The sequence below is a fragment of the Neovison vison genome, chromosome 5 (genome assembly GCF_020171115.1).
Source record: "Neovison vison isolate M4711 chromosome 5, ASM_NN_V1, whole genome shotgun sequence".
In the NCBI taxonomy this organism is placed as follows: Eukaryota; Metazoa; Chordata; class Mammalia; order Carnivora; family Mustelidae; genus Neogale; species Neogale vison.
In genome coordinates this window covers 92,520,264-92,539,149 of record NC_058095.1, presented here as the reverse complement: position 1 = coordinate 92,539,149, position 18,886 = coordinate 92,520,264, and the positions used below count along the sequence as shown (strand labels likewise).

The window sequence follows — 18,886 nt, the reverse complement described above, 5'->3', positions numbered from 1 at the left end:
GCACGAAATTAAGTACGAATAAAGGGAAGTGCCTTTATGAATAAAAGGGGATGCCTAAATCATCAAATATAAAAAATCAAAATAAAGAAAAATCAACTTGGAAGACTACGAATAAAGGGAAGTGCCTTTATGAATAAAAGGGGATGCCTAAATCATTAAATATCAAAAATCAAAATAAAGAAAAATCAACTTGGACAGAGCTGCACTCTTTAGTTCAGCCCCAAGTGTTAGCTGGGATCCAAGTCCACCAAATAATACTAACAATAATGATAAAAAAAGAAAACGTCAGTGTCTTTGCTCTACTCAAACCTACCTCCCCTCAAAGAACATACAGAATGATAGGCTGGATCTAAGGTATCGACTGTCTGAGACTCACTACTGTTTCTTAACCTCAGCACTATGGACATACTGGACTGGATCACTCACTGTCGTCGTGGACTGTTCTGTGTATTGTAGGGTATGAAGCAACCTGCTAGTAGCCAGTAGCACTCCACTGCCAGGTGTGACAACCACAACTGTTCCAGACATTGCCAAATGACCCGTGAGGGGGAAAATCATTCCTGTTGGGGAACCCCTGATCTACAGGAAATAAATTATGATTTCAAAGTTGAGAAGTACTAATCTGGTGGGAGTATGAAGCAGAGAATGGAAGAGAAAAAAAAAACAACAAACCACCAGCAAGACCAAACACTAATAAACAAGTCAACATGAGATGAAGATTAACAGTAAACATAAGACACGAAAAAGAGAAGTTAGAACAGTGACAGAAAAAAAAAGCATTTATTAAAATTTGTTGAACACAGGGGCACAGAACTGGATTAACCATAACCTTTAGCTTGTGACACTCAAATCACAGGTTCATGTCTATGCAGGGACTGCTTTTATTTAATTATGCTTAATAACATAATAAGCATCTGCAAACTCAGCACTCAAAAGCTCAATTACTTTAACCTACATCTAAATATATGGCTCTCTACCAACCTCTGCCTTCCTTCTCTCACTTCCTTCTCTTTTTATAGTTTTATTAAATAAAAATACACACATACGCATATACATACATTTACTTAAATGTAAATACATAATTTTAGTTAACTTTACAAAAAGCTATTATGCTATATGTAGTCTCTTGCAACTAACTTTACTATTACATTACTGAGAGTCTTCTATATTATTGCATGTCAGTAAACTTTCTTCATTTAAGCCACTGTACAATGTTCCACTATCATTTGAATAAATCAAAGTTTCTGCTATTTTAAGCAACATCAATATGGATACTTTACACATTTTGCATTTGAAAATGTATGGGAGGGGCACCTGGGTGGCTCAGTTGATTAAGCCACTGCCTTCAGCTCTGGTCATGATTCCAGAATCCTGGAATGGAGTTCTGTATCAGACTTCCCCTGCTCTGCGGGGAGCCTGCTTCTTCTCAATCTCCCTCTGCCTGCCACTCCCCCCTGCTTGTGCCCTCTGTGTGTGTGTGTGTGTGTGTCAAATAAATAAATATAATCTTTAAAAAAAAGAAAGAAATAAAAGAAAATGTATAGGAGTTTATGTAGTTCCAGAAGAGAATTGCTGGATCATATTGCATACCAGATACTCAACTTTAGGAGTTTTTCAAAGTGGTAACAGGTTCACCAATTTATAGTACCAACAATAGTGTACTGGAGAACCTGCAGATCCGTATCCTAATACTTTATACGATGAGACTTTAAAATCAAGCTCCTGAGTGGCTCAGTCAGCTAAATGCCTTTGGTTTGAGTCATGATCTCCTGGTCCTGGAATAGAGCCCCGCATTGGGCTTCCTGCTCAGCAGGGAGTCTGCTTCTCTCTGGTCCCGCCTTTGCTCCTCCCCACTGCTCATTCTCTCTCCCTTGCAAATAAATAAATATAATCCATAAATGAATGAATGAATGAATAAAATGATATCTTATTTGTATTTTCCCCTAATTATCAATGATGTTCAACATCTTGTCATATATCTATTGGTCATGTGATTTTCTTCTTTCTTCACATGCCTACTCCTCTCCTTTGGCCCTTTTTCAATTGAGTCATTTATGCTTTTACCTGATCATGTTTTTTATATTCTTCATCAGCTGTGTGAATACCTTCTTCCAGGTTTTTTCTTTACTCTGAGTATCTTTGGATTGTTTTTAATTCTAATTTAGTAAAATTTATCAGTATTTTCTTTAAGAGACAATGATCTTTGTCTTCTGTAGAGGAAATCTTTCCCCACTGAAATATTAAATCTATTCACCGATTTTATAGTAAGAGTTTCTATAGTTTTGTTTTATACAGTTGAGTTCTTAATCAACTTGGAATTGATTTTCAGATGTGGCTAAAGATAATGATCCAATTTTATCTTTTCCCATAAAGAAAACCATTTTTCCAATGCCTCCTTTCCCCACTGACAATGCCACGTATACCACAGAATGTGTCCAGGCTCTCCTTAGCCCTGTCCATTAACCGATTTGTCTAATCCATTGCCCTGTCCACAGTTATTACAGACTCAAATCATGCCTTCCCTCCCTCAATACACCCAGATTCTTGATCATCATCTTCAAAGTAACTTAGGTAGTCTCGGCCCTTTGCTCTTTGATAAATTTTATCATATAGTATGAAAAGCTCTCTTATGCTATAATATAATTTTAAAAAATAAAGATCAAACTTTGATCTCAAGTTTAGGACTTTCACCCCTCTCTCCTAACTCCCACGTTAGACAAAGAAGTTAAAGATTCAGTTCACCACTAAAAGCTAAAGATTTCATCAACCCTGCTCACACAATGAAACTTCCAATTAGAATGAAAACAAACACAAAATCTTAACAGTAGAATTCAGAGAGTTTACAAGTTGATGAAAACGCTGAGGTACTAGGAAAGTGGCACACCTGGAAAGGTTATGCATAGCCCCGCCCCCCTCCCCCACCTTACTTCGCCCTAAAATCTCTTCCATTTGCCTGTTCTGAGTTGTATCCCCTATACTAAACAGGCAGTAGTACCTAAAGTGAGTCATTGTAGCAAAATTACTGAAACAGTGGGGTGGGGGGATGGGGAAGTGGTGGTAGTGGTTGTGGAAACCCCCAAATATGTAGTTGGCCACACACAGTGTGGGTAGCCTGGGTAACCCATTTCAGCTGGCATCTGAAACAGGAGTATTTCTGTGGGGCTGAGCCCTTAATAAATAGTTAGGACACAAAATCGGCGTCAGAAGAATTATGAGTAAAAACAGCTCGCATGCTTTGACTGCAATTATAACGAACCTACACATCAGTTTAGAAAACCCGACATTTTAACCATTATGTCTTCCTATTTCTAATATAGCATTTTACTCTATTTATTCATCTTACTTGATATCTCTTAGTAAGTCTCCCCCATTGAGATTATTTCACATATCTTTTGCTGTATTTATTCCTAGCTGCTGATAACCTGAAACGACTGCAAGTAACATCTTTTCATCATATTTTGAAGTTAATTGGCTACTGGTCTATAGTCATTTAACTGACATGTATTAATCTTATATCCAGCTATTTCCTAAATTCTATCATAATTTCAAATTATGTCTAATCTCCAATTATATTATTTATACATGATTGACATCATAAAGACTAGAAAGGCAAAAATAAACCTATTTTCTCCTTTTACCCTGGCTAGGGCCTCACAGACAATGTTAAATAATGAGGGAAAATTCCAACCTGAAAATCTCAAGGCTATGGTAAGTTCTAAACTGAAAAGATTGGTCTTGAGGCATAATAGGTAGACATAGTTCTTTTAATTCTTTAGCAATCAACAACATACACAGTGGTCTATGCTGAATCCTTGATTACAACTGCATGTTTTGAGATTATCTCTATGGCACATGTATTCCTACTTCCTTATTTGTAAAGTTCTGCTCAATTATACCATATTTAATCTTGCTATATACAGAATAAGCTAAGGAAAGAGATTTTAATTGCATTCTAAGAAACACTGTGGTACAATCAGAAAAACCTAGGTTTAAATTCTGACCCAACTAGCTGATTACTAGCCAAGTTACTTAGCCTTCCTGTCAACTTCAGTTGTCCTCATACATAAGAGGGGAAAGATAGTATTCATATCTAGGTCATAAAATTTTTGTGAGAAAGTAAGACATAAAGAATTTAATTAGCACACTGGTACACCATAGTTTCAAAAATAGTAATTACCTTCCCCCTCTGTTTATCCGTTTTTCATCAAGTTTCAGAAGACACTAATATTTCCGTGCACAGTGATATAAATCACCATGAATTCTAAAAGCACTTTTTTTTTTTTTTTAAACGAACTAGAATATTGTCACAAAAGTGAAGTAACTACATGATCAGTGGCATCTTGGAACTCTTCGAAAGTAGATTTCAAATAAATATATTCATAACTAGCAACTGCTGCTCAAGACATAAAAACATGTACGTAAAGATTATAATATCCTTTAAAAGGATAAATTCATATTCATATTTTACCTGGCATATCTGCTTGATCAATTTGAGCCATTGTTATTAAATGCCTGTTAATCAGCTCCTAAGAAAAGAAAACAAGTATATTTATATATAAACATAGCTTCTGAAATCGGATTTTCTATTATAACTAACATAAGTATTAATATTTTGGGGCATGTGTACTTTTTAATGTTAATAACATGAAATGATATTTCTAATAATGATAAAATGTCTAACTAGATAGGACAGACCTAGCCACAATTAGGGTTGGCTGTCTATAACCCAAAGCACATAACTAACCCTGTGGTGGCAAACTCAAGGCCAACTCTAAGCTTGTCAGTAATTCACTTGTCAACACTGATACAATACTGGTATAACCTACTTCTGTAAAATAAAAATTTTTCTGAGAATATAAGTATAAAATGAAATTCTACATATCAAATAGCACCTAGGTTAGTTTACCTTAAAAAAACTATTTGATAAAACTTACTTTATAGAAAATTTTAAGCTCTTTTAAAATAAGGTTTATTTCTAGGCCAAACTACTTATTCTCATCCTATAGATATTAGCAAAAAGTTGTCTGAAGGTTAAAAACCACTTAAATAATTTATTTAATTACATTAGAGAGACTTTTCAATGTACAGGATAGGAAGTATAAAAAGGTGTCCCATTTAAACAGCTTGTCTGTTTTATGTCCCAATAAATACTTGCAATTTTCTTGAATAACAGGTTTCCTTAAATAAACAAATCAATGAGAACTCATAAATTCTAAATTCTATCACTTTAGTACAGCATATTTGATTAAGTTGTATGATTTGAAAAGAGCTTTGTTCTTTCTCCAGTTGTTTGCTAAAGCACAACAGACATGAAGTATTTCCACCAGGGACTCTGAAAACATACCTGTCGGAGTTCATCAGCCATGAAGAAGGAAGGTGCATTTGCTTTTGGTTGCATATAAGCAACATGAGGTGCAGTTGGAGGATAAATATGATAGTTTGGAAATACCTAAAAAGGTAGGGAGGCGGGAAATGTAATGACCAATTGTTCTCAACTGATAAGCTTTATCATTGTTTTGATAAAGTTTTAATCTTTAAATGACAGTGATAGATAAATGAATACATTTTAATGATAATAAATTAAACACCTCAGAAGAGCTGTTATTACTATACTTTTTGAATGAACTCACTTTAAAAATAATCTCATAATGTAATAATGAATATAAAAATCGAACGAGAAAGGAAACATTTCTTTGACTACAGTAAAATTTAACTTCCAATGAGAAGCCAAAGCTGCTCTTTGGAAGAAAAGTTATAGTTTGTAAATATTTTTTAAGCAGCTGAAAGAGAGGATGAAAGCAGATATTCAAAGTGTTTGGATTCAGTCAGATAATGAGGTAACATTGCCCTGGCTCACCAAAGAACCACCCCCTTGACGGGCTTTTTGTGGCCAACCTAAACAAACCGTTGTGTACATACTGGCTAAACACTTCTCCCATCCAAGTACTAACCAGGCCCGTACTAACCAGGCCCGACCCTGCTTAGCTTCTGGGATCAGACAAGATCGGGCGTGTTCAGGGTGGTATGGCCATAGACCTGGCTAAACACCTCAAACTACAATCCTAAAGAGGACCTGCTGACTTACTCTGGGTCTGGGTTTGCAGCTTAGGTGAACAGAAGGGAGCAACAATCTACTTAAATACTTTCTGGGCAAACTACAGCCAAGTTACTAAATCTTCCAGCTTTTCGGAACTGAACTCTTCCCACCCCTTGCTTCTTCTCTTTTCCTATGCCTCTCCTTCCTCTTCACTGGTCCCTGACACAAAATCGCGGTACATTCTAAACTATCTTCTCTTTCTTCATTTTACAAGCTGAAACACTCCCCCACCCACCCCGCCCTTTGAAAAATGAATTCAGCTGATTTCTGCTGCCCTCAGATGATTACTCTTGCTCTGAATCTCAATCAGGAAGTGGTTTCGCAATACCTGTAAGGTTTCCTTTGACCTTTATCTGTAGGGAGAATAATACCTCCTTTTTCTTGCCTTGGTTTTCTTACACCAGATAGCACAGTTTGGCTTAACCACCTCAGGTTTACCATGAGCATATTTTTAAGAGTGGTCTGAAGGGTAAAAACATCATAAAAATGTGCCATATATAATCTCTACAAAAACAGTTGAGACAGTTTTGTGACAAAAGAACCTCTTTATAGATTAAATTTTCTCTTTCTACAAATATGATAAAATATAATAAAAATGTAAATAATTACAAAATATAATAAACCCCCAAAAAAGGTAAAACATTGATGGAATTCTTACTTGAAAGAACCAAGGAAAGTCTCTACTCTACCTCAATTATTTGACCTTCTGTTCGGCAAGCTGTTCTCTGATAATTTTTGAAAGATCTCTGACCAAAAACAAAACAAAACAGAACAAAACTATTAGCTATTTATTGGTTTTTAAAAAGCATTTTATATAATTTACAAGTACTTCTATAAAAGTTTTAACACTTATTTCTCATAAAGAGGTCAGGTATTATTATCCCCACTTACAACTGGGGAAATGGGTTCAGAGGTACTAAGATTCATGAGTCACGAAACAATGGCAGGACTGAGACGCTTAAAAAATATAAAAGAACTTTGTCATCTTTCCATTCAAATTGCCTTTTAGTAAAATATTAATCAAAATAAACCATTGATTTAACTTGTGAGATCAAAATCTGCTTACTAAAATCCAAATACACTTTTCATTTAAAATTGATGAAACTATCATCTGAAATTATGTCAAATGTCTACAATTTAGATCAGCTCTTATGTTTTCATGGAATTTGCCTTTCTAACTCACGAGATTTTCAACTACTATTTCTTTTTTTTACTGTATTAATTAAAAAACAATTTTTGAACACAGACATAGTAATTAAGCTAAAAGGTACAATTTGTGGAACATGACGACATTTCCCTCTCTGCCCTTTCCCTCCTCCCTCGTTAGTTCTTTCCTCACCCATGATCAGGGGCCTGCCCTGGGTTTCCCCCCTCCTTACCAAAAACCCATTTTGGAGACCTCTTATTACGGGTCCTCCACTATCCAGAATCACTGCCTCATCTGAAGCAAGAGTTGATCATGAGTTTGCTTTCAGTAACTAGGATAAGAAACCATCTACTTTCGCTGACTTCTTACTAAAAGTAAAACCACCTATAACTATAAACAAGTGTAGCAAACCTCAGCTCTAGGTAGCACAAGTAAAAGGTAACCCCATGAACAAAACATGCCATGAAGCACTGAACTAGAGCTTGAATATAATTTCATTTGTGATTAAAACCAGATTTGTCCAAAACTGGAATTATTATTACTGCAGAAACAGTTTACTTTGAAGAGATAAGGAGAGATTAGAATTATCGTCTAAGTTAGAAAATCAAATACTCACTTTTTCACATCACAATAAAAAGATGCAAGAGGGGGTAAACCTCCTCATTAATCTCATTAATAAGAAGAAACTGTTGTAAGAGTACTATCACTTCTCCTTTAATGCAGACATACCATTCCACTCAAAGGTGCTGGGGTTGTGTCTGTATAGAAGTAAGTCGTCCCACCGACAGTTTCCTTTTGGATCACCTGACCAGACGATGGAGTCTGAGAAACAGGATTATTAACAGGTGTAGAGGCACTAGAAGGCACCATGTAATTTGCTGGATTTGGAGTGTGACTTCTTCTTCTAGGAGCAGGAGAAGTATGTGGAGTGATCTTGGGAGAATGAAGAGGGGAAGATCCAGCAGACAGGGACATTCCTGAAGAAGATATAAAAATGCTTCTTAGGGAGCAAAAATTGGTTTTAAAGAAACACATCTGGAAAATTAAAATGCAAACATTCATTTGGAAGAAACATCATCTTTAGCAAATTCAAGGGCAAAAATAAAAGCCATAATTTTATCTTGGTTTGTTTTAGAGAAAGCTTTGATGAAAGCAAATGTAAAGATGTTTCTTTTTTCAAAGATAGACATTTTCAAATAAACTAGGAAATTTATTGCAAGAATAGTCTCCTCCATATCAAGGTTTACATGAGAAACTTCAACAGTAAGAATCATTAGTAATTTGACAAATTAATTTAATGGAAAAATGAGAAATAACAAACTGAGACTCTTGAAAGCCTTTTTGAAAGCCTTTCTTTCATAAAGGACCTAATTCCCTTTTTGTGAAGAATTATTTAAAGCTATGGCTATTAACAATACAAACACCATGTTACCCTAAAGTACTATAGTATTAAAAACCAAACTATTTAATGAGTTTTACTAGACTTCTTCTTTTGGCCAAATACAATTAACAGAATGGTTTGAAAAAGCAGAACAACTAAGTCTAGTCTTAGATGAAATACATGACATCTTATACATTACATTTTTTAACCAAGCAATATACTGTTCTGATGCCTTTTATCTTTAACTCTAAATAGGCATATACTAAAACAAATGAAAATTTCTGCAGATGCATACGTTCTAAAATTAGGCCAACTGATGCCACTAGACTCTAACAAAAGTTTTATTCAAATGCAACTATTAAGAAACCATTCTTTGTAAGGCATCCACTATTATGATTCTAAGGTGAAGAAAGGGAAAGGATAATTGTCAGTAACCCTTCAGGAGATTCCAAGCTAGCTGAGAAAACAAGACCAGGTCACATGTAAAAGACAAAAAATGACTTACAAAAACACTCAAATATAAATTAATATACTGCAAACTACATGCATAAATGCAGATGAAATGCAAATTAATTAAAACCAGGTAGGTTAATCAAAGGCTTAATGGAGGTGATCAGTTCTGAGCAGAGATTGAAAGGGGTTTCTAGAGCTACAGTTACACTTTCTGAAAAACTCGGCTTATCCACAAACTGTTTTCTGGCCATTTGGAGAATGACTAAAACCCACACTTTTAGAGTAATGTGCCATCTCAAAATGCAAGGAAAAAGTTGACCAAGATGCCTCTGGTCAGAGGAATATAATTAACAGGGACATGAATTTCAATGTTGAGGCATTCATTAAACACCAACATTGTTTTTTGGAAAGATGTAGCTGGACAAAACTAAAGTGAGAACTGAGATTAACACTAACTTTACTCTGAACAGCTCTTTGCACTTTTTAAGAGCCTTAACTTAATTATTTTGTCTGGTTTTCTGAGCAACTAAATGAGTTGGGCAGGTGATGCAGGTCAAGTTACAAGCACCATAGTAGAGATTAGAATTCAGACATCAAGAGGTTTTGATTTGACCAGTGACATTTGTGCAAATTCAACAGCAAAGCCAGGACTCAAACCCAAGTCTCCAAACTCCAAACATAACACTCCTACTGCTGTAACACAGTGTCTACTGCACTGACATTAAAATAGGCCAGGCATTCTCAAGTATGTCTTAAATGTGTCTTACAGACTTTAAAAATCTAAACCACTTTTCAAAAAATCATTATTTATAAGGAAGCCAGACTACTAAATTAAGATATAAGCTTATTTAAAAAAAAAGAAAAAGTGTCCAGAGTTCTATTCTTCTAACTCTATATTACACATTTAATTGAAGAATAATACAAAAAGCAAAAATTGAATTATTTAACTATTTTCAAAAGATAAATACTCCCCACTTACCTAATGTGAAATGCATTTAAGATAGTTTTCCTAAAGCTAGTGTCCAAGTCTTTCCAAGACAAAACTAGCCAAGTCACCAAAGATGAATAAATTTGTTTACCACCTTTAAACTTAAAGTAACAGCAATAAATAATAGCTACCAATTCTTGAGCACTTTCCACGTGGTGGACCCTAATAAAAGTACTTCATATACATCAGTCTATGTAATCCTCACAACAACCCTGTGAGGTAGGTACATAGTATTCACCTCACTGTGAAGAAAAAAGTTTTTAAATGTATTGTAAGGACGAATCTAGGTTATTAAACCAAAGAACCAAGACTCAACTCAGGTCTGTTTGATTCCAAAGCCTGTGCTCTTAGCCAATATGCTATCCAGTCGCCCAGTTCCTAAGTCTTGTACTAGAGAGCCGAAAGGGGATCCATTGCCCACGGTAGTAGCCAGTACTCAGTTTGTGACTACGTGAGCCACACAGGGTGGAGGAGGTGCAGCATGGGGTGCCGGGAAAGACTCTGACATCAAAGTAGGTGTGCAAGTGAGACAAAAGGTAGACTCTCTCTTTAAGGCTGAATACGTGGCAAAAGATTTACCAAAAACAGTCTGTGGTCAGTTAAGAAGGAAATTCAAGTATAGTAGAATTTTTAAGTCATAAAGTAAAAGCTTTCTCTTAAGAATTTGTAATTTTGTAGCTATTCTAACAGAATGTTACAGCACTGAAATCTGAGTTCATATATCTGAGCTGAGGCAGATTACAGTTATTTAAGTACATTCAAAATGAAACATGTACAATATTAAGCATCACCACGCATAGGGGCAACAGGCTATTTAAATGTATAGAAAGCTAAAAATGAAATTAACCCCTAAGTTACCAAAACATCAAACCCAGTCACATAAGGCAAAGCTTTGTGCCACCAGAATATTTTACAAACATGTTAAAGAACTGAGTAAAAAATGCACACATCTGCTCGAAGAGAGGTATTCTGCACCTAACTACTGTGAAGACAATGGGCACAACACAGTTAATGTCAACTGCCTAGATACAACACAGCACAAAGAAGTAGAACAATATTATAGAAATGAGTAGTCAAAAATAAAGAAGAATTAAAATGAACAGATTTGGTTTTATCTCTCTCACATGTAAATACTCCTTTGTAAGTTCTATCTTTCCTTATACTAGGGATAAATGCTACTTGTGATTATTACAACACTAACACCCTGCTCTTCACTGGTATTCAACCACCAAAACACTAAAGCAAATACAGTAACCACTGAGGATACTGTACCATAAGAGACAATCTGGAAGAATGAAAATCTGTATTTAAAAAATGATTCAGAAATATTTCATTTTTGTATTTATTTTTCGTGTTAGTTTTTGTAGTTTACTCTTAGAATGACATTTTGGTGACATCAGATACCATAACTACACTATAATTTATTAGGTGAATATGCAAACTGTGAGACCTAAATCATACATGTTAAGTTAACTGCTTTAGAACATTTAAAACAATCTTCTCTTAAATGTATCCTAATTCAAATAAAAGTGAGGAAACAGTAAAGAGATGTTCCCTGGAGGAGTTAACCAGAGGAATTAACAAAATGTAAGAAATTATATTAAAAAAACCTTCAAGGCTAATATATAGAGACAAAGTTATCAGTGTTTTTGGATGACATGATTCTATACATGAAGAACCCAAGAATACTAACAAAAAGACTCTTGTAATAATGACAGAATTCATTAAAGCAAATGGTTACAATATTAATATATGCTAAATGAACAGCATTCCCAAATACAAGCAACCAGTTAGGGCAATACTGTTTCTAGGGAATGTGAGAGACTGAGGTAACATGATACCCTCCGCTCAACCCCCATCAATGCTGTGAACAGATGGAACTACAAGATATAATGACCCAAATTTAAAATATAGCTCAGGTAAAAAAGAACAACAACAAAAAAATTCCAAGAGTAAGAAATGTTTAAAAAATTTGGAATTATGAGGTTATACTGTGGCAGTTTGAGAAAAAACCTAGGCTAATTGAGACTTTAATGCCCACATGAGAATATGAAACATGGTCTTCAGCCCATAACACATGGGGAATGGAATTCTAATTCAGTGTGAAGCCAAGAAGTCTGGAATAGCTGCCACATCAGTGAATGTAGAATGAGAAAACGTCTTTCTACCTACTGGTGCATAGAGGCAAAAAGTAAGCTTGCTTGTGGAAGAGAGATGGAGGAAGGCGGCGGCTGGGGCTGTATCGAGAGAGAAGAACCCGGTGCCTGTATCATGCACAGGTATAGGGGAAAAATTACCAGAAGACATGTTATAGGCATCCCAGTGAGAAATTAATATAAAGCTTGAACTGCATTGGACACTTGCATGAAGCAAACACTAACTGTTCTGATGAATGCTTCTACAACTCAGAACACACAAAAACTCGATCTCTCCCCAGAAAAACAATCCCACTTTTTAAAAGAACTCCCAAAATAAGAGTCAGCATGCACAATATACTTGAGAATTAATACCCTGAGAAAAAGGAATCTCAGAAAACAGAACGCTGTAAAAGACATAAAACTAAAATGATTAAAGACTGAGAGAAATGACAAACATCGTGAAAAAACAGAGTATTTGTTCTTCTGAAACAGAACTAGACTCTTTAAGAGTGAAAAACAATCACTGAAATTAAAGGGAAAATTCAATAATGGGCTAGTATGCAGAATATATAAGGAACTCTTATCACTCACAATAAAAACAAATTTTAAAACAGGCAAAGGATGTGAATAAACATTTTCCAAAGAAGATATACAAATGGGAAATAAGCATATAAAACAAGCTCAACATCGTTAGTCATTAGAAACATAGAAATCACAACCACAAAACCACCTCATACCACTAGAATACAATCAGAAACAAGGACAGTAACAAATATTAGCAAGCAAATGGAAAAAATGAAATCCTCATGCATTGCTGATGGGAATGTAAAATGATGCAGCCACTTTGGAAAACAGTTTGACAGTTCTTCAAATTGTTAAGCATAGTTATCCTATAACCCAAAAACTCTACTCCTAAGTATGTTACCCAAGAGAACTGAAAGCATATGTTTACAATTTTTTTTTAAGATTTTTTTAATTTATTTGACAGGTAGAGATCACAAGTAGGCAGAGAGGCAGGCAGAGAGAGAGAGAGAGGGAAGCAGGCTCCCCACTGAGCAGAGAGCCTGATGTGGGGCTCGATCCCAGGACCCCGAGATCATGACCTGAGCCGAAGGCAGCGGCTTAACCCACTGAGCCACCCAGGCGCCCCGAAAGCATATGTTTAAATACACACTTGTACCTACATGTTTATAGCAGCATTATGGATAACAGTCAAAAAATACAAACAACTCAAATGTCTATCAACTGATAAATGTGTAACTAAAATCTGATCCATCCATACAATGGAATGTTATTCACCCATGATAAGATGGGGAAAATCTGGTATGTGCTATAACGTGGATGATGCCTGAAAACATTAAGTGAAAGCAGCCACATGAAAGGCCATTTATTATATGATTCTATTTATACGAAATGTCCAGAACAGGCAAATCTTTTATAAAGACATAAGTCAATTAGTGTTTTCCAAGGACTGGAGATAGAGAAAATGGGGAGTCACTACTACTGGGTATGAAGTTTCCTTTTAGAGTGAAGAAATGTGGAATTAGACCGTGATGGCTACACAGTTGTGAATATGTTAGCATACTCACCAGTTAGTATACTCTGAAATGGTGAATTTCATGATTTGGGGGCTTTAACTCAACCAACAAATAATAAAAATATTGGGCTTAACTAGAAATATTGAACTTATATTAAGAAGAGATTAAAACTCTACTAACAGAAACAAAAGTTGACTCAAACAAAAGGAAATAAATACTCGTCCTTACTTGTTATAAACATTTCAATTCTACCCTTAACTAATGCTAGTTTAATATAATACCAACAGAATTTTTTATAATTAGGCAAACCAATTATAATTAACTGAAAAAATAAACATTAAGAATAGTCAGGAAAATTACTAAAGAAAATTAAGCAGAGTAGAACAAAAGTAAAAGAAGAAAAAAGTATGATATAAGACCAGAAGATAATAAAAAGTGATAAAAGCTACATTAATTAAAAAAAAAAGCTACAGTGATAAAAATGTTTATAAAGAGTCACATAAATAGTAGGTCCATACAGAATGGGCACAGAACTTGACCTCAAATACGTATGAAGAAGTAAGATAAAGGTGGCATTTCAAACTTTAGTGGAATAGAGGACAGTAGTCAGATATGACCATTTACTGCTGGCACTAAATGATACAATAAATACAGATATAAGCAAAGCTAATTATTTAGAAAAAAAAAGATATAAGCAAACTGACCCTTTCATTCATTTTACCTACATAAATTTCAAATAAATATGCAGACTGAACAGTTAAGAGTTCAAGAAGAAAAGTGCCTCAAGAATATTTTAAAACACACAATGTTATGAAGACACAAAATGAAAAAAACCAAAAGAAAATGTTAATTTAACTTCTTCAAAAATAAATTTCCAACACGGCAATAAAAAATACTTCCAACACTTAAAAAATGGCTAATCTGCTTAGTATAGTTCTTAAAATCATTAAGACAACAGAAAGCAATTAAAAGCAAAAGGAAAAATTACACTACTAGTCATTTTGTGGACAAGAAAATTAAATGCCTCAAATATAAAAAAGGATGCGGTTATTCACTGACAAAGAGATGCAATTTAAGACCAGCATTACCACTGGCCTCCTTCACAGACTGGCACAGATTAAAAAAAAGTTTATTTCAACAATTATTAAAAAGGTGGGTAGCATATAAACTTGTCACACACTTGTAGTATCAGTTATTACAATCTCTTGGAAATCAATTTGGCAATACCCATCAACTAAGACTTTTTAATTGACAGGATAATGGTAAACAATTCAAAGCCATAAAATGAAAAATAAAAGCTGGGAACTCCATAAAAGTGGGTATTTTTGTCTTGCTCATCTTTTAGACCCACAGGAGTCACTGAATAAATGCTTCACAAAAAAGAGCTCAGGTTACTTTTAAATCCCTACTAAGAAAAAACAAAAAGTAATTATTTTTTTCTTTCAGAAAAGTTAAAAAAAAAGATGTCCTCTCAAATACAGATGCAGCTGAGATGCCAAGAGTAAAGATCTCCCTAAATGTGAAACATCAGAAACATTCCTTTTAAAATCAAGACCATGACAAAAAATGCCAATTATGACTATTTCTAAATAATACCACACAAAGGCCTTAGGCAATACAACAAAATGATAGAAGAAAGGTTGCAAAGGAAAAAAATAAAACTATCATAATTTGCACACATACAAGAATCTATAAAATATTAGAAATATAAAAGTAACCAACATACAAAGGTCAATCCCATTATCTACACACTAGATACTTAGAAAAACTTTATTTTTTAAAGACACCAATTATAATGCCACCAAATACTATGAAGTGTTTCAGAAGCTCCAACAAAACATATTTAAGACCCGAAACACAGAAAATTACATAACTCTGTAGAAAGACCTGGAAAAAAGTAAAAGAATAGATAGTCCATGTTCACAGATACAAAGATGTAATGATGATAATTCTCTTCATCTAAAGATTCAATGCAATGAAGACACCATGCTGCCTCATGTATCCACAAGTCTCCCAAGCTCCTTCCTCCTCTGGGACGTTAATCAACAACCTTCCTGGCCAACACCAAATTCTCTAAACCCCGTTCTTATGGTCAATTCCAAATCATCCTTCTAAAAAGTCTTCTCACTCTATAAAACATTTTCTCAATACCCATGTATTAAAATTATTCCCATCATTTTGGATTTTATCTTTTGCAGCAGGTACCACACATTTTAAATTGTCTCTTTGTAGGAAAGAACCATATACTTTAATCCTCTCTGTATTCCTAACTATACTTTGTTATAGCACAGTTGTCAGGACACAAGCAATCTGTTAAAAATAAATAAATATAGAGGTGAAAGTTTCCTCTTTTTAACATCAACAACCAAGATGCTAAATAGAGCAACAGCCATGACCAGGAAATGGAGAATGCCATCACCAGAATTACCTGAGTATAACAAGAAGGTGGGAAGAAAAAAAATCAATGTGTATGCTATCAAGATGTTGACCATTGCTATTTAAAAGCAAACGTGAAACAAGCCAAACACTGTTGTGAAAGAGAGGAACTTGCAAGAATTTGGAGTGAAGGACACTGTTCTTAACAGAACAGTTTTGATTATTCCAGCATTACTCTTTCCGGTTAATGTAGCTTGCATAAACTTAGCTTACACTAATAATTTTAACAAAGTTCCAATAACCAAATTAAATCCCCAATAATAAATTGTCATGTATGACTATATTTAAGAGAACAGTTTAAATAAGAAATTATCAAAATACATCTCGTACTGAACAGATGGAACTTAAATTGAAGAAAAATAGAAGCAGCACTATCTTCCCAAGCAACAGAGTCAATATTTGGTGCCTCATCCAAGAGAAAATCATACTAAGGAATTCATGTGATAAAACCCAGTTGGTACAAAAGTTACTACTAAAAATTACTTATCTTAATTTACTCATTTTTTAAATGAAATTCCCCAATAACACCACCCTCCCAAAATAAACTGATACACAGTTACAACCCAAAACACAGGCATTAAGTTTTTACTCCTAAACTCTAACAGGGTCTTAAACATAGCAACAATGCATTCTTTTCTTTGACTTTGCTGATGATTTAAAGGACGGGTATAAAAGGTCAACTTCAAAGTAAACTTCAGAAAACTTCCCCTGACTTGCTCTTTCAGTGCTTCAGACACAAACTTTAATCTTAGTTCATTTCTATCACTAACTGTTCTTAGCCAAAAGAGAAAGTGAGTTTCAGTATTTTATTGTAATCATTTTAACAATTAAAAGTTTGGATATCACGGAGTTATTTACAATTTGATTATCTGCAATTTGCAATCTGCCAAACAAATTATTTGAAATTTGCAACTGACAAATAAATCCCCAAGATACTCTAGGTAACTCTACTGTATGCAGGACAGATTTCTACTCAATAGAACCTCTTGAAATAAAATGTTAAGATTTACAGAATAACATGAGAAATGGTCATGTAATAATTACTGTATAAATAAAACTTGCTTTAAAATATAATCAATCCTTAGAGTTTCTCCATAAATTTAGTAACAAAGATCCTTGGCTGGGGGGTCCTCAGGACCACTCCCCCCCATGTTTAGAAATTCACCAGAACGCAAGGGATTCAGCTTATAGTTGCACTCATGGTGAAGACTTATCACAGCAATGTAACAAGCATACACGTCCATTTTCTCAAGGGAAAAACACACGGGTAGAGCCCAGAGGAATTCATGTGTAGGTTTCCTTAGGCTCTCTTCCTCTCATGAGAGTTCACACAGCTCACTATTCCTCCAGTAACACATGTACAATACATGTGGTGTGCAGCATAAACCTAGCTGTTTACATAAAGAATCAAGGAACAGTAAACCACCCTCACAGGTTGCGGAACAACAGGAACACTCCTTAACTCCAAGTTCCCGGACATCAGCCAAAGGCCAACCTTGCAAGCAGGCTTTTTCAAAGACAAGAATCTTTAGCCTGCTATGTTAGCTCACTTCTGCACAGACACCTTGAATTGCATCCAGTATAGTCACCACTGTTTCATAATTTTGCTCTATAGTAAAGTGAATATTGTTACAGAAAAATCTAAGGGCAAATGTTTTGTTTTTCCCATCTAAACATATGCCTCAGGGAAGGAACAGAAGAAAAAAAGTAAACCTTAAGATAGGGCAGTGAATTTCACTACTTTTTATCTACATACCTTTAGGAAAGATTACATATATTAGTGATATATACTCCATGGCTAGGAAATACAGCAAAGAAAAATTAAATGTAGTTCATATAAAAAGGAGCTGAACCTATGTGCTTTATCAGCTCCTATCTCTAAGTATTTGACCTATTTAAATATACACACTAAATGTTATGGCTTATACTAAGATTTTAGCAACTAACACTAAATAGAAAAGACTTTTTTACTACCAATAGTTAGGTTGTATTTCTTAGCTTCTAGCATACAAAAACTGTAGAAGCTATTCAAAAAGTTTACTTACTTAAACATTAGAAAATTATGAAACAAAACTTTATACTTAGTAAATAACTGCTGGATTCTGAGGAATCCTACAGAGGATCATCTAGGCTATGATTTGGTATAGGCATCATAAAAGTAGCTGCTTTCAGTTTCAGTAGCTTAAGAACTATTCACAACTTTTAACTCAGAAATTCTAGTTCTAAAAAGTATCCTAAGAAATCACCCTAAATCCTGAAAGATATTTATAGTTAAGATAAATGTATATATAGATATTCATAGTTAAGAAAAGTGTGTGTGTGTGTGTGTGTGTGTATATATATATATGAGAACACACACATATGCTTTTTTTTTTTTTTAAGATTTTATTTACTTATTTGGCAGAGAGAGACACAGTGAGAGAGGAAACACAAGCAGAAGGAGAGAGAGGGAGAAGCAGATTTCCCGCCAAGCAAGCAGCGAGCCCAATGCAGCGCTTGATCCCAGGACCCGGGGATCATGACCTGAGCTGAAGCCAGACCCTTAACGACTGAGCCACCCAGGCACATGATATGCTGCTTTTAAAAAGATAACACTAGGATTCAACTTTTTAATAGATAAAATAACTTTTTAAAAACCAAAGGCAATTTGAAGGTTAGAAAAAATATTCTCAATCAACTAAAGTCTATTAAGATGCTAAGAATGGTTT

General features: G+C 34.6%; 1 protein-coding gene across 3 annotated transcripts in view; it reads right to left on the bottom strand.

Moving 5' to 3' along the window:
- PAN3 (poly(A) specific ribonuclease subunit PAN3) overlaps positions 1–18,886 on the bottom strand; it is a 131,980-nt gene that overhangs the window by 29,821 nt on the left and 83,273 nt on the right. For all 3 annotated transcript variants that reach the window (XM_044249516.1, XM_044249515.1, XM_044249517.1), the window contains 4 exons: positions 7,974–8,221; positions 6,787–6,843; positions 5,345–5,449; positions 4,469–4,526 (listed from right to left, as the gene is read on the bottom strand). In XM_044249516.1, the coding sequence (XP_044105451.1) occupies positions 4,469–4,526; positions 5,345–5,449; positions 6,787–6,843; positions 7,974–8,221 (468 nt within the window). The remainder of the gene's footprint in view (positions 1–4,468; positions 4,527–5,344; positions 5,450–6,786; positions 6,844–7,973; positions 8,222–18,886) is intronic.